Source organism: Ahaetulla prasina, chromosome 2 (assembly GCF_028640845.1).
Source record: "Ahaetulla prasina isolate Xishuangbanna chromosome 2, ASM2864084v1, whole genome shotgun sequence".
Taxonomy (NCBI): domain Eukaryota; kingdom Metazoa; phylum Chordata; class Lepidosauria; order Squamata; family Colubridae; genus Ahaetulla; species Ahaetulla prasina.
The window spans coordinates 290,486,312-290,503,529 of NC_080540.1; the positions used below are offsets into that span (position 1 = coordinate 290,486,312).

At 43.2% G+C, this 17,218-nt stretch overlaps 1 protein-coding gene across 4 annotated transcripts in view; it reads right to left on the reverse strand.

The window, feature by feature from the left end:
- Positions 1-532: 532 nt before the first annotated feature.
- Positions 533-17,218, reverse strand: part of CTIF (cap binding complex dependent translation initiation factor) — a 198,640-nt gene continuing 181,954 nt past the window's right edge. For 3 of the 4 annotated variants that reach the window (XM_058171010.1, XM_058171009.1, XM_058171011.1), the window contains exons 10-12: positions 12,225-12,380; positions 5,840-5,893; positions 533-3,563 (exon numbers count right to left, since the gene is read on the reverse strand). In XM_058171010.1, the coding sequence (XP_058026993.1) occupies positions 3,348-3,563; positions 5,840-5,893; positions 12,225-12,380 (426 nt within the window). In that variant the 3' untranslated portion in view covers positions 533-3,347. The remainder of the gene's footprint in view (positions 3,564-5,839; positions 5,894-12,224; positions 12,381-17,218) is intronic. The other variant, XM_058171012.1, reaches the window with a different exon arrangement.

Here is a 17,218-nt window from a genome sequence, read left to right on the forward strand (position 1 = left end):
TGCCATAATGGGGGGAGGGGGGGGAAACACTGATACATTTCACCTTAAATTTCAAGGCTAAGACAACACAGTAAAAATTATTGGATTTTTAAAACATCTTAACAAGAAACATTTTCCTACTCCAGAAATTCCACCTAACACATACTTACAACTCACCTTCTATCCATCGGATGACTGAAGAACTTCAAGTCTTAATTCCTCATTCCTACTCAGCTCCCTGAATTAATGTTAGGCTAAGACAGCATAGCTGGCTGACAGTAGGCCTACCATAATTGTAACCACGGTGTATTAAAATCCCTCAATTCACCCCCCCACAACTTAATTACTATTAGTTTTGCTCACTCCTCAATCTTCACCATCAGCGGATTTGCTGCAAGTCAATTCTGAGAATAATTGGCACTCAGTTTTTGTCTCCATCTAAGTTACAAGTGATCCTCGACTTACGACCACAATTGGGAACAGAATTTCCATGGCTAAGCAAGGCAGTTAAAGTTGAGCTGCGCCCAGTTTTATGACTTTTTTTTTGCCGCGGGCTGTTAAGCGAATCACTGCAGTTGTTAAAGTGAATCATCTGGCCATTAAACAAGGACCACTTTTGCCACAGTTGTTAAGAGAATCTGGCTTCCCCCAGCTTTGCTTATCGGAAGCTGGCTGAGAAGGTCACAAACGGCGATCATATGAGCTCAGGACAGCGCAACCGTTATAAATACATGGCAGTGGCCAAGCATCTACATTTTGAACACATGACTATGTGGCAATGGCCGTAAGTGTGAGGACTGGTTTTAAGTCACTTTTTTTTTAAGTGCGGTTGTAACAGTCGCAAAACAAAGGGCTGTAAATCAAGGACCACCTGTATGCTTCTCTGCACAATTCAAGCCAATCCATATATTTATAATTAATATGAGAAACACCAAATGTGTTAAGCACAGCAGAGTTGATATGTTGATATCACATAGGTTAATATTTAAACAGTCATTCAGATATTTTAGAAAACAGATGGCAGGGTGACAATATTTTCCCCTTCCACATTAAATGTTCAGTCCAGAATTTCATTACATTTCCAGCTTTAAATTTAAATCCTTAAAACGCTCCCGAGGAGCTGGCATATTTCATTTAGATCAGTTGTCTCTTTCCCTTGGGAATTTTAAAAGGCAGAGGCTTCAATTCCCGGAATTCTCCCCGCCAGCTGATCTAAATGAATAAGTAACACTGGTGTTGTGATGCGACTGCTCCCCATTGATCAAAAAATAAATAAATAACACTTATCTAAAATGAAAAAAAAAAAAGTTACTTAAGGAACGTAGGGTTGCGTAATGCCAGCGGAGGGGACATGCTTTCGTCTTTTTTTAACATTGACTAAATCAGGGGTGAGGAAACCACAGCCCCTTTATGATTTGTGGATTTCAGCCCCCAGAAATTCCATGGTTCCCCACCTCTGGATTAGATGTACTGGTAAGAGAGCTGGTTCAAGATATTCAGAAATGTGGGTGCGTGGGAATTCCCAGAGTTTTTACACTTGGGTCAAAAACCTTGCAAAAAAAGCTAATACAGGTAATCCTCAACCTACGACCACAGTTAAGGCCAAAATTTCTTTGTTGCTAAGCAAGACAGCTGTGAGTGAGTTTTGCCCCATCTGCCGCAGTGGTTCAGTGAAACACTGCAGCTGTTAAGCAACACAGTTGTTCAACAAATCTGGCTAACCCACTGACTTTGCTTGTCAGAAGGCTGTGAAAGACGATTCCATCATCCTGGGATACTGCAACCGTCATAAACCCAGGCTAGTTGATTATGAAACCATGGGGATGCCACAACAGTTGTAAGTGTGAAAAGTAGTCATAAGTCCTTTTTTTTCCAGTGCTGTTGTAACTTTCAGTGGTCGCTAAACCAATGGTTGCAAGTTGAGGACTACCCTGTATAGCCCTGGGGTTTCTCATAGAAATCAGAACATGTGGAAGAGCAGAGGGTCTCCAACTTTGGCAACTTTAAGCCTGGCGGACTTCAACTCCCAGAATTCCCCAAAGCTGGCTGGGGAATTCTGGGATTTGGAAGTCCGCCAGGCTTAAAGTTGCCAAGGTTGGAGACCCCTGTGGAAGAGAATTGCATCCAAGTCTGTTCAGAGTCAGACTCTTCACCGCAAACCTGTTGGCAAGACATTTTAATGGCAATAATACTTTTTGAGTGGCGTTTGGCCTGGGCTCCCTTCCCTTCGAGATCCTTGCATGTTCTCTGCAATCTCACATCACCGTGGACTTTCACTTTGTCAAAAAACGAAAACAGCAGGCCGTCTGCTCCTCTAAGGCAGTCCTTCCCAAATTTTGTTTCATTCCCCAAAACCATCTCTCGGAAAGTCCTTTCAGCTCAAGATAGGTTCAAAAACACAAAAACCCTTTCAATCAATTTCAGTGTCCCTTCTGTGATTGAGTGATGGGGTTGTGTTAGCTTTACCCAAAAAGAAAAACCCACTTTTACCCAGCGGTAGGCTATTTACCCAGAGTTTGGGAAGCACTGATATAAGAATATGTGCATGTATATATACAAACATATATATATACATATATTTATAGAACGGGGGGGGGGAACCCACAAAGGAAAATAATATTCAGTGCAAATGCAAATACCTTCCCCCCAATACCCCCCCCAAAAAAAGGGCAGGAAAAAAAATATCGCTTCTCAATGTCTAATCTAGAATGAGGTTTTGGGGTAGGGAGCCACAGAGGACAGCTAAAGAGACCAACCTTTGAAGACACAAGGAAAGGAAGGTGGGGAGGGATGAAGAGCGGATGTTCTTTTGGCTTGACAAAAGCTGTCAGTTACCAGCATCTGGGGTGGAAAAAGGTCTTTCCCCCCCCCTCCTCCCTGCTCTCCCCCAAAGACATCTGCTGTGGCCTGCCTCCCGCCAGTTGGCCAACGCAAGCTGCTACAATGCTTCGGAGACCATCCGTTCTTGCCCTCCAAGTCTCTATTCAACCGGCCATGTTCCTCCTGAGCCGCAACAATAGCTTGGCGGGACAGTTGAGCCGATGAGCCGCGGGTTGCATAAAAGGGAGCTTTCAACAAAACCACAGCGGGGAGGAGAGGGAAGAAAGGAAGAGGGGGGGGGGCGGCACCTGAGGACGCGACTGGAAAAAGACATGCTTCGCCCCAATGAACGTATTCTTAAAACATGCTGCGGGGTTGTCTTTTTTTAAGGAATCGGACCACTGAACGGTCACGGCGTCTCTTCTCCAGTCCCTGTAACTCGAGCGCTGCTCCTGCGTCCTTTTAGAAGCTTCCCAATGTGTGTTTTGTGTTGTTTCTTTAAAGTGCGTGTCTTGCTCCCGGCACTGGGCTGTGCCCGCCTGCTGCCTTCAAGCTGTCAGTTTCTGGATTGTCTTGTTGTAATACTGCGTGATGGTGGGGGTCAGGGGGTTCCAACTGTTGGCGTGTAGCTCGATCACCTCCAGGAGCAAGGACCGGGTCAGCATGGACTCCGAGGGACACAGCATCTTGTCCCGGGCGGTGGCCAGCAGTTCCGTCATCAGCTCGGGAAGCTGTTCTTCCAGCAGCCGGCCTGCACTTTGCAACTATTGAGGAAGAAAGAAAGGAGGTCAAAAGCGGAGGACCGGCTGGCTCCCCCTCCCCATCTCGCCCTTCTTTCCATTCTCCCCCACAATGGGAAGAAGAGAGGCAGAGAAGAAGGCTCTGCTTCCTTTTTGCAAACGTTTGATTTAGTTATTGCTTCGAGGCACACGGCCCTGTTAGAAATAATTATGTTCTATGCCAGGAGCGTCTAACCTTGGCCATTTTAAGACTTGGGGATTTCAACTCCCAGAATTCCCCCAGCCAGCCTGGCTGGGGGAATTCTGGGAGTTGAAGTCCAAAGGTCTTAAAGTGGCCAAGGTTGGACACTCCTGCTCTATGCTTCGCAAAACCCTGTAAACTTTTTTTTTAATTTGCATTTATATCCCGCCCTTCTCCGAAGACTCAGGGCGGCTTACACAATGTCAAGCAATAGTCTTCATCCATTTGTATAATTATATACAAAGTCAACTTTATTGCCCCCAACAATCTGGGTCCTCATTTTACCTACCTTATAAAGGATGGAAGGTTGAGTCAACCTTGGGCCTGGTGGGACTTGAACCTGCAGTAATTGCAAGCAGCTGCTGTTAATAACAGACTGCATTAGTCTGTTGAGCCACTGCCATTTTAAAAACCAGAGGCAAATAACATAAAGCTACAGGATGCTGGAAAGGTGAGAAATTCCCTAGGAGAGGCATCAGAATGGATACCAGGTGAAGAGGTGTGTGTAGAAATAGGAGTTTTTCTGATGTTTTATTTTAATATTTTCCACACGGCCCAGAGCTGTGTCGGTAGAGCTAAGTAAAGAATGGAGGGGGTGGGTTCTTCAAATCCAACAAATGCTTGCCATGAATTCTGCAATTTGAATCAGTGGTGGGATTCAAATTTTTTCACTACCGGTTCTGTGGGTGTGGCATGGTTTAGTGGGCGTGGCATGATGGGCGTGGGCAGGGGAAGGATACTGTAAAATCTCCATTCCCTCCCCACTCCAGGGGAAGGAGACTGTAAAATCCCCATTTCCTCCCGATCAGCTGGGACTCGGGAGGCAGAGAATAGATGGGGGCAGGGCCAGTCAGAGGTATTATTTACCAGTTCTCCGAACTACTCCAAATTTCCACTACCGGTTCTCCAGAACTGGTCAGAACCTGCTGAAACCCACCTCTGGTTTGAATGCTTTGGATGGGTAGACGTAGGGAGGAGGTGTAACAAATTTTGCAATTGTCCCTCCTCACATTGTTCCAAGCAGACGTTGTACAACTACGGTACATGTTTATTAAGAGTCAGATCTCACGTTACATTTTGAATACTGAGATTTAGGGATTTAGAATAAACAACACAATGTGGACTTTGTTCTTTGTTTTTTTTAGAAAGCAATTTACAGTATGAATTTCCTCACTGGACTTTTGAGGTGTTTCTCCAAGTTCTGGCTACAATATGCCAGTTAAAAGAAAAAGAAAGGAACCATAGTAAACATCAAATAATGCAGGTATCATTTGTATATGATATCAACAAATGGCTTTTTCAGTTAATTTTCTAGATACTAGTAGTCCTTGACTTACAACCATTAACAGCCATAAATTTCTGTCGCTGAGCGGGACAGTGGTTTAAATGAGCTTTGCTCCATTTTCCTTTCCTTTGCCACAGTTGTTAAGTGAATCACTGGAGTTGTTAAGTTAGTAACAACGTTGTTAAGTGAACCTGGCTTCCCCATGGACTTGGCTTGTTAGAAGGTCGCAAAAGGTGATCATGTGACATCGAGACACCGCAACCGTCGTAAATGTGAGTCAGTTGCCAAGCATCCAATTTTTGATCACGTGACCACGGGGATGCTGCAATGGTTGTAAGTGTGAAAACGGTTGTAAGTCACTTTTTTATTTGCCGTTGTGACTTTGAACGGTTAATAAACAAATGGTTGTAAAGTTGGCTGGGGAATTCTGGGAGTTGAAGTCCTCCAGGCTTAAAGTTGCCAAGGTTGGAGACCCCTGCACTAAATCCTAAAACTCAGCAACTATATTTTGATGGTAGAATGGACATGACAGAGCAAGTTTTCCAGTCTTGCCATAAGTCTATAGGAAACATTTATGAAAACAACTCCTTAGGATAATAAAATATAAATAAATACTGTTATGGCTTTAAAAAGATTCTTCTAATATTAGTTTCTGATTTTGTGCAGTAAAAGGGCTATATAAATTCTTGCTCTTTATAATTTTGACATTCTCTAGAAAAGAACAGCCTGAAGAAGTGGTAGAAATAGGTTAGATAAACATTTCCAGATATCTACCTCCATTGAGCAGCAAAGAACCGCATCTTCTTTTATATCCTGAGATTGCAACAACTGCAGAAAGAGAGAAAAGGAGACACTGAAGGAAGACCCACTTAGAAATTCTTCTCCTGGAGGAAAAACTCAGGTGTTGAAAGAGTGAGATTTGCTTAGGTCAGAGCCAAAGCAGACTGGCAAAGACCTATTTTATTTTGCATTCATTCTTTATTGACTCCCTTGATACACTGCAATAAATGGATTTGCAGGTTAGTTTGATATTTGCCCTCTTTTTGGATTCTTTCCATTTTAGATGATTAGGGGACTAGAGGCTAAAACGTATGAAGATCGGTTGCAGGAACTGGATATGTCTATTTTAATGAAAAGAAGGACTAGGGGAGACATGATAGCAGTCTTCCAATATCTCAGGGGTTGCCACAAAGAAGAGGGAGTCAAGCTATTCTCCAAAGCACCTGAGGGCAGGACAAGAAGCAACAGGTGGAAACTAATCAAGGAGAGAAGGAACTTAGAACTAAGGAGAAATTTCCTGACAGTTAGAACAATTAATCAGTGGAACAACTTGCCTACAGAAGTTGTGAATGCTCCAACACTGGAAGTCTTTAAGATGATGTTGGATAACCATTTGTCTGAAGTGGTGTAGGGTTTCCTGCCTAAGCAGGGGGTTGGACTAGAAGACCTCCAAGGTCCCTTTCAACTCTGTTATTCTATTCTATTCTATTCTATTCTATTCTATTCTATTCTATTCTATTCTATTCTATTCTATTCAGCTAGTAATATTTAATTTAAATGGAATGTTCTGGCATTCCATAAATTATACATATTAAATATATATATTAAATATATTAAATATAATATAAATTAATTATATTCCCATTCAGGCTGAAATCTGAAAACAGTCATTCGAAAAGAAAACTGATTCCAGTTCAACTGATCTTTTTACTTACTAAAAAGAGTATTTCTGAAATCAAAGCAAAACTTAACAAAACCACACTAAATGTGATGTAGAATCACTCAGAATACACACAGCAGCATAGATGCCAGGAGTACGGTAAGTCACGGCAGATGTGTCATTGCACAAATTATGTCTTTCATTCCTGCTATCTTTCTCTGCCTCTAGAAATCGCTGTCTAGTATCATTACAAATCATAAGTAACAATGTTTCTTTTAAAAATTCCAACTCAAAAATCATTTTCTGTAGTCTTTCCCTCATTTCCCAAAGTATCCTTAAAAATTCTATAGTTATCATTCATATTTTGCATAATTACATTCTATCCTAAAATCTATTTTAGGATTATTCCCATGTAGATGGATAGGTTGATGTGATTGCATGACCGCTCTAAGAAAGGACATTAATGACTGCCTTTAGATCTATGCTAAACGTCTTAAAAAGAGAATTGTGAGCACAGGAGGAGGAGGGGGGGGGGCAAACAAGGAATTTAATAAGTTATGAAAATATAAATTAGATTTGATTAAACATTTTCCAGGATAAAGGGATGGAATGGTTTTAAAAGAAAAGGGCTACCACAAAATTTGAAAAGGGGAAAATATTGGATAAATGATATATTGAGAGGATGAAATTTGAAATTTGTTTGAGTATCTACCCGACCGATGTATTTTTCAACGACGATTTGTATGTTTTATCTTGTTTTTTAAAAATAAAAAAAAACACCTGTTTTAAAAATTATGTCTTTCATCTCTTTGGGGCAATAATGTCATGAAACACGGGATATTTTTGACTCCAATGCCCATGCAGAGCAGGCATTCTTAACCTGGCTCCTCCGACTTGCTGCCCCCTGAATTTGTCCATGTTGACTGGGAACTGTGGGGCCAAGTTTGGGCAACACACCTGACTCTTAAATGCAGGTCAACCAAACATGTTTCCCCTCTGTACATATCTATTATGCCCAAACAACCGTTTCCCCCCGAAAATAAGACATATTTTCAAACTTCTCGCGAGAAGGTTTTCTTTTACAGAGTGTTTCCCTGGACACAACGGCAAGGAACGCGATGGAGCTGGAAAGATAAGATGTGCATCCCACTTCTCACCTGCCCTATCACCACCCCCAAAGGGGAATAGGTGGCTAAGTGAGGGCAGGAGCCCTGTCATGCCTGGCGATGGGGGGAGAAGAGACGGCAAGGGGAACCACACCTTGCTCCATGCACCTCGCTTCTCCCCCGCCTTGCCCGCCACCCCTCTCGATAAGAGACGGCGGGGAAGGGAAGCCATTGGGGTGGGGGGGACGTGTTGGGCCACTCGGTCAGTGCGAAGAACAGGGAGCGGAGGCGACAGCAGCGACGGGACATCCAGTCCGAAGTTCGCCACCTCCCGCACCCCCAAAATAATAAGACCCTCCTGATAATGCCAAGCCCTTATTAGGGTCTTATTTTTGGGGAAACATGGAAATAAAATCCTTTGACAGGTGAATGTGTTACCCTGGTTCACAGAATATGTTGACCCAACCGGTTTAATGTATTGTATACATCTAAGGTGTATACAATACACCTTAGTGTATGTCCCTTTGGTGGGAAGATAACAGCGTTCCGTGCGCCTTTGGCGTTGAGTCATGCCGGCCACATGACCGCGGAGACGTCTTCGGACAGCGCTGGCTCTTCGGCTTTGAAACGGAGACGAGCACCGCTCCCTAGAGTGGGCAACGACTAGCACGTATATGCGAGGGGAACCTTTACCTTTACCTTTATACACCAAGATAAGAATTGCACATCCAAATTCATTGGGAGGGTCCCAGTTTAAGACCTCCTGGAGGAAGGCGATGGAAAATTACTGCTTGCTAAGATGACTAAAAGGACACGGCCATGAAAAAGCAGAAGCTGAGATGGAAGGAGGATCCACCTCAGCTTGGGACCTACCCAAGAAAAGAGGTAATAGGATTTCCTCACTTTCTGTGCCTGAAGGTGGATTCAAATCTGGTCCAGCACCTTCACTATGATCTACACTGAAGAATTCTGGGAACTGTTGTCTCATTGTATCTGAGGTGGTGGTTAGTTGGTGGCAATATGGGCGAAAGCTGCAGTGAAGCCATTTTTCTCCAAGCAGCAGAAAAACATGACCCTGGAACCAGTGGTGGGATTCAAATAATTTAACAAACGGTTCTCTGCCCTAATGACCAGCTGGGTAGGTGTGATTTGGTGGTCATGTGACTGTGTGGGCGTGGTCGACTCAACGGCACTCACGTCGGTGAGCGTTTCGCCTTAGCTGTTACAATGCAATAAGGGTTAACCAGAGAGGCAGTTTCTGTAAGCAGGGCAATAACGATGAGGCTAGAAACAACACCAGAATGTTTCCTTCCTGCCTTCCTTACAGGATTAGCCCTGTAAAGTGGGAAAAAACAAAATAAGATTTCTTCCAACAACCGGTTCTGCTAACTGCTTAGAAAGTTAACAACCGGTTCTCCCGAATAGCTGCGAACCAGCTGAATCCCACCACTGCCTGGAACCCTGTTGAGTAAACCCAGACCTAATCGAACAGTGTAGAAGTTGTGTTCAATGTACATTCTCCTCCGTTGAGTTGCTAACCTGGCTGCTTTCTCAGGCCATGCCTACGTCCGAACGCCAGTCCATCGCTTTCCAAGAACGGAAGCCAAGATGAATGGAAATTTAAAAAAAAAACAAAAAACCAGTGAAACCAAACAAAGCAGACAAAGCTGAAATGACTCAGGCAAATGCTTCTTATGGCGACGTCGCTCTTAGACTGTCTGCCTTCAATAATAGCAAACTCATGACCCAGGGAGTGGTGGGGGTGGGGGGGGGAGAGAGGAGAGAACAACACACAACAATTTTCCAGAGGATTTTTTTTTGGCTGCTTCTTGTGAACTTTGCTGTGATGACACCGAGGGAGATTATTGGTAACATAAATGGCTGAACAAAAGTCTTGTCGAAACCTCGAAACCAGGCTGTCTCGATGTTGGATGTTGGTGGAATCAGAGAGAAGGCAGTTTTAACAGAGTAGTTGGAAAGGGACCTTGGAGGTCTTCTAGTCCAACCCCCTACTCAAGCAAAAAAAACATATACCATTTCAGACAAATGGTTGTCCAATCTCTTCTTAAAAACCGCCGGGGTTGGAGGAACCACAACTTTTGAAGGCAAGCCATTCCACAGATTGATTTTTCTGAACGGCGGAAAGTGTCTCCTTAGTTCTAAGTTGCTTCTCTCCTTGATTAGTTTCCACCCATTGCTTCTTGTCCTGCCCTCAGGTGCTTTGGAGAATAGCTTGACTCCCTCTTCTTTGTGGAAGCCCCTGAGATATTGGAACACTGCTATCATGTCACCCTTAGTCCTTTTTTTAAAATTAACTTTGGGCTCTAGGAGATGCACCTTGATTAGGTTTATCTCCTATAGCCCATAGAAGGGCTGATGGTTCTTTGGAATTTATATCTGCCTCAGGGGCGAAACGTAAAAAAATGCTTTTAAAAGCCTCTGATGATCCCAGCTGAGCCGCGCAATCATCGGAGGCTTTTTTAAAAAACTTTTAAAAGCATTTTTTCAGCTGAAGAAAAAAATGCTTTTAAAAGTAACAAAAACAAAACAAAACACCCCTCTGATGATCGCATGGCTCAGCTGGGCATGGTGGGGTGGTGGCAGGGATTTTTGCTACCAGTTCTCCGAACCACCCGCCGCCATCGTTACTGGATCGGGCGATCCGGTCCAAACCGGGAGCATTTCACCCCTGATCTGCCTCTACCACGGTCCATCAATAGCAGTGACAGTCAAGACTGAGAGTCCTCAGATGTAGTAAGTTTCCAGCAAAAATGTTACAAATTGAGGTCACATATCTATAAATCCTATAGATGACCATAAACGGTGCCCAACTGCTGAGTGCCCAAAATATAGTCACGTTACCATGGGATGGGATGCTGGCCATTGGAACTTCGAATTCAGGTCCTAAGAAGCTTTTGGGGGAGGGTCTAACTTGACTTTGACTGGTCACCAATCATAAATGAAGGACTACCTTCTGAAAGGTTTCCCTTAGTTAAAATGCTAGGCCTTAACCAGGCAAGGAAATGTTGTGTTCTAACAAATGTTGTTTTGCCACATTTATCAATATTTATCGGGTGCACTAGGAATCTTCCCTCTTTTCAGGCAATGGTCCCCCCAAATAGAACTAAGGAGAAATTTCCTGATAATTAAAACAATTAATCAGTGGAACAATTTGCCTCCAGAAGTTGTGGATGCTCCAACACTGGAAATTTTTAAGAAGAGGTTGGATAACCATTTGTCTGAATTGATGTAAGGTTTCCTGCCTGGGCAGGGGGTTGAATTAAAAGACCTCCAAGGTCCCTTCTAACTCTATTATTCTATTCCCTCTAATATTGTCTGAAGTGCCCCGCAATTTTATACATTCTTAGTTGGGGATCTTGTAAAAGAGGAGAATCCAAAACACAGAATTTTCCAGAGCTGACAATGGCGGGCAAATTTGCTCCCTTCTTTCTTTCGTCAAAAGCGCTCTGTAGATGGAATATCGTCTTGGTCTTGATCGATGAAGATTGGATATTAAAAACTATAAGATTCTGAAGACTTCAGGAGTGGAATGGATTGATATATATTTGGTGTTAATCGATGAAGATTGGATATTAAAAACTATGTATTTTATTGATGAACTGGAAATACCAATTTAATTGGAAGATTCTGAAGATTTTAGGAGTGGAATGGATTGATATATAATGGACTGGAAGAAGAATGTACTTCTTTGTTTCTGGAAGGGGAGTTAAGGTTTTAGAGAGAGGAGTGACTATGGATTATGACTTATGTTGTATTTTAATTTATGATTGTTAATTTTATACCCTGTACTTTGTTCTGGGAAGTCTCAGGGGGCGGGAGGGGGGAAGGAGGGGAAGGGGGGAGAGGGGGGGATGAAGGATCAATGTAAAGGAATGATTGAAGATATGTAATTAAGAAATAGAAATAATTTGAAATGAAATCGGGGCTGCTCAGCTGCCATTTCAGAAGGGAATGGAAAGGGAGAGGAGAGAGTGAAGGAAGAAAGTAGGTAGGAAAGAGAGAGGTAGAAGAGGGGGAAAGGAGAGGAAGAAGAAAGGGGAAAGAGAGAGGGTTAGAAAGGGTGGAAGAGAAGAGTGGGGAAGGAGGAGAGGAAGTAGAAAAGCGAAGGAGAGGAAGGATGAAGAAAGTAGAAGAAAGTAGAGAAGGGAGGAGGAAAGGTTGTGTTAAGGAGGGAAGTGGTAGCTGGGCACGTCTGAATAAGTAACAAATGAAAGTTAATGAATAATGACTAATGTTGAATAAGAGACTGTATATTGAATAGGTTGTTGGAAAATGGAAATAAAACTTTTTTATTAAAAAAAAAAAGCGCTCTGTAGAGAGGGATGGATCGTAAGCAAGGAAGACGTGCCCCTCCACCCCCAATCGGACTCACCTCCCTGAGGCAGGTGTAAATGGGGCAGACAAGAACGCGGAAGGGCTCCCCGGTGCTACTCCGCATGGTGCCGAAGACTTCACAGAGGAAGGTGATGAATCCCAGCCAGCGTTCCACGTCGCTCTGCTGCAGCTCTTCCCGCATTGTGAAATCTTTCTGCACGAAAGGAAAGAAGGCAGACGAAAGTCAGACAGCAGCTGCTGGGAACAGAGAAGAAAGACCACCCCCCCCCCAAAAAAAAACACAAGAAGAGGAGGTTGAAGTGGCTCTAGGTCAGAGTTCATCTTTCTGAATGTTTCCTTTAGTGGTTGTTGTTTTTTTTAAAAGGTCACAGTTGTAGAACCAGCAGAACAAGGAGCAGGTTGGGTTGGAACCTGTCACTCTGATGCATTTGGAAGAAGCTTGGAACGGGGCAACACCTGACTACCAGACAGACAACTTCCTGCCTGTTTCTTGACAGAATGATGGACGTGGGTGGTATTGAATGTTTGGGTGACTTTAGTCTAGTCTACAGCCCTGGGATTACAGTCCTGGGATTCCCAGGGATGCCCTACCAGGTTCTAACTGGGTTTTCCTCTGCTTTGCTTTCAAAATCACTCTGTCGTGTCCCACTCCTCCGCTGACGGCCGGGTCAGGGAAATCCGAATCAGGCTTGCCTCTGCAGCTCTGCCCAAAGTCCTAGCAAAGTCCTCAGAGCAGGCAGGAGACCAGTAAGTGACTTCAGCAAGATAAGTTCGACTTTTGCCTGACTCAGAGACTGCCAGAAAGCAGATCCTTTATATAGGCCATGGGGTGTGGCTCCATGCCTCAGCACTCATTAAGGCTTGCCCCTCCCTTCCTTCTGTTGCCTCCGCCTATCCAATCTTCTGATGCGAGGGTCACTCCAATCAGCTGTTGGTAATAAACCCTCCTCAGGCTCACATGCTGTGGAGGAGGGGGAGGGGTCTAGCTGCTCCGTTTGCCTGGGCATGGAGTCAGGGCTGGGGCAGGGAGGTGCTCCTTCTTCTGCAGTTTGTCTGGGCATGGAGCCAGGACTGGGGCCGGGAGGCATACATTCCTCCGTGTTCGGGAGCAGATAAGAAGGCCCCGGCTGCTCTGAGGGCGGGCAAGACACAACACACTCACTGGAGACCTTCAGAATACAGGACAGCCATTACATATACCTTATATATAACCCTTGGTTTACAACTGTTCATTTAGCAGTTACAACAGCACTGAAAGAAGTGATTTACAGCCAGTCCTTGTACTTGCAACCATCCCTGTCCCCATGGTCACACTTGGGTTCAACAGGCATGATATTGCAGCGGTTGAAGCACCGTGGAGTCATGCGATTGCCATCGGTGACTTTCCCAGCCAACTTCAGACGAGCAAAATCAGTGGGAGAATTGGATTCACTTAAAGATTGCATTGACAATTGCATTTAGCAACTTTGGTGGTTCACTTAAGAACCATGGCAAGAAGGTTGTAAAATGAGGTTAATAGCTACATTGCTTAAGGAATGGAAATTCTGTTCCCAAATGATGGTCGTACATGGAGGGCTAGCTCTGTGTGTATCTATGTGTAGATAGATAGATAGATAGATAGATAAGCAGACAGATAGATAGATAGATAGATAGATAGATAGATAGATAGATAGATGATAGATAAACAGATAGCTAGATGATAGATAGATAGATAGATAGATAGATAGATAGATAGATAGATAATAGATAGCTAGATAGAAAGATAGATAGATAGATGATAGATACTAGATAGATGATAGATAAACAGACAGATAGATGATAGATACATAGATAGATAGATGATAGATAGATGATAGATATAAGTAGATAGATAGATAGATAAAACCTCAGAAAACAAATAGATAGATAGATAGATAGATAGATAGATAGATAGATAGATAGATAGATAGATAGATAGATAGATAGATAGATAGATAGATAGATAGATAGATAGATAGATAGATAGATAGATAGATAGATAGATGATCGATACTAGATAAATAGATGATAGATAGATGATAGATACTAGATAGATGATAGATAAACAGACAGATAGATGATAGATACATAGATAGATAGATGATAGATAGATGATAGATACATAGATAGATAGATAGATACCTCAGAAAACAAACAAATAGATAGATAGATAGATAGATAGATAGATAGATAGATAGATAATAGATAGATAGATAGATAATAGATAGATAGATAGATAGATAGATAGATAGATAGATAGATAGATAGATAGATGATCGATACTAGATAAATAGATAGATGATAGATAGATGATAGATAAATGATGGATGGATAGAGATTTTACATAATTTACAAAATTTAATTTACAAAAAACAAGAATATAAAATAGGATAGTGGAAGAAAAAAGATAAAAGAAAAAGTGCTAGTAACAGTAAGATAAACATAGAAACAGTAAGATAAACAGTAAGATAAAGGAAGAAAAAGGAAAAAGAAGTCAAAGAAGCAGAGTCTGATCTTCTTTACAGCAGCTACACACTTTTTTCCATTTTAACCAGTTTATAAAATCCCTTTCTTCCCATAGTCAACTGTTTTTAATCAGAATTTTAATCCAGAAATCTCCGGTTCATTTTTATCCATGTTCCGCAAACAAGCTCACGAAAGTCTTCCTATCTTTCATAAAAAGTACTCGTCGTTCTGTCTCCCATCAAATAGGTCAGTTTTGCCATTTTTGGCAAATTCCGCCATCTTCACCGTCCACTCGTCCTCGGTGGTAGGGGTGGGGGTGGGGTGGGAGAAGGAACACAGCCATGTCTAAAGATGTCATCCCTCCCAGCTGCAGCATATTTGTGGTAGGTCGCAGCTGTTTTCTGCTGCTGGGACAAACTAGCCAAAGCTTTATTCCAGGAGATGTTTGGTGCTCCGGTTCCCTGCCTGGGATTCAGTTTGGCTGCTGGCCTTTCAAAGAAGCATGGCTAATTTCTACATGCCTCTGTTTCCTCCTGTACTTATTTCTGAAAATGCAAGCCTCTGAACTGAAGCTCTGCCAACCAGCAGCCGCCCTATTCCTTTGAAATATCTGCCTTGCCAGGAGTTTCTTGGGGTATTCAGCCAGCAGCAACTATCCAAACCAGCGGTGGGTTTCAAATTTTTTTACTACCGGTTCTGTGGGTGTGGCTTGGTGGGCGTGGCATAGCTTGGTGGGTGTGGCTTGGTGGGCGTGGCAGGGGTAGGGTACCGTAAAATCTCCATTCCCTCCCTACTCCAGGGGAAGGATATTGCAAAATCTCCATTCCCACCCCATTCCCACCCTAACAAGGGCCTCTTGTGGCTCAACAGACTAATGCAATCTGTTATTAACAGCAGCTGTCTGCAATTACTGTAGGTTCTAGTCCCACCAGGCCCAAGGTTGACTCAGCCTTCCATCCTTTATAAGGTAGGTGAAATGAGGACGCAGATTGTTGGGGGCAATAAGTTGACTTTGTATATAATATACAAATGGATGAAGACTATTGCTTAACATAGTATAAGCCGCCCTGAGTCTTCGGAGAAGGGCGGGATATAAATGCAATTTTTTTTAAAAAAGTATGCAGCGGGGTTCTGTCTTAGGCCCAGTGTACTTCAACATCTTCATAAATCGTCTGACCGAAGGAATAGAAGGGGAATTCATCCAATCTGCAGATGGACACCAAGCTAGGGGGAATTGCTAACACTTTGCAAGATAGACATACGATTCAGAAAGATCTTGACAAACTTCAACATTGTGCCCTAGACAAAAAAATTATTCAATTCAGTGATCAGAAAAGTAAGGCAGGAAAAACCAAATGCACAGGTAGAGAATAGGTGGCACCTGGCTCAAAGCAGTGACTGTGAGATGGATCTAGGTGTCCTAGTACAACCTTGGCAACTTTAAGACTTGTGGACTTCATCTCCCAGAATTCCTCAGCCAGCAGAGTTGCCAAGGTTGGAGACCCCTGTCCTAGTAGACCACCACTTAAATATGAGCCAGCACTGTGCTGCAGCTGCCAAAAAAGCCAATGCAGCCCTAGGTTGCATCAACCCTGGGATAGCATCAAGATTGTGAGAAGTGATAGTACTTTTTATACTGCACTTGGAATGCTGCCTCCAGTCCTGGTCACCATGGTCCAAAACTGTTGCTGAGAACTGAAGTTCACATGTCTAGTTACTAAGGTAGAAAAACTCTGTTTTGTATGATTTTTTTAAAAAAAAAGCTTGCCTAAAGGCTGATTATGGGATGCGGTGGCTCAGGGGCTAGGACATTGAGCTTGTCGATGGAAAGGTCGGCAGCTCGGCGGTTCGAATCCCTAGTGCTGCCGTGTAACGGGGTGAGCTCCCGTTACTTTTCCCAGCTTCTGCCAACCTAGCAGTTTTGAAAGCACGTAAAAATGCAAGTAGAAAAAATAGGGACCACCTTTGGTGGGAAGGGAACAGCGTTCCGTGCACCTTTGGCATTGAGTCATGCCGGCCACATGACCACGGAGACGTCTTTGGACAGCGCTGGCTCTTCAGCTTTGAAACGGAGATGAGCACCGCCCCCTAGAGTCGGCAACGACTAGCACGTATGTGCGAGGGGAACCTTTACCTTTACCTTTAAAGACTGATTACAAAGTGGAAGACCAGAAGATGCATTTTTATCAGTTATACTTTGCAAGCTATCTAACCAATGTTTATAACCCAGTAGCACACAGGTTGTGAAACTTCAAAACCTCAGTATTTGAGATTGGCTCAAGTGCACGAAGGCTCCACTGAAACTGATCTGTTTGGACTTGCCGATGTGATTCACAACCAGGCTATGTTTTAAAGGCATTTTTTCCCAACCTGGCTTGGGAAGGGAAGCAACTCCTAACATTCCTAGCCAACGTCACTGAACGGAGGAATCAGCAATCAATCAATATCAATAAAAATCATAAGGATACAAGCAACACAGTTACAGTCATAAGTGGAAAGAGATTGGTGATGAAAATGATGAGAAGATTAATAGTAGTGCCGATTTAG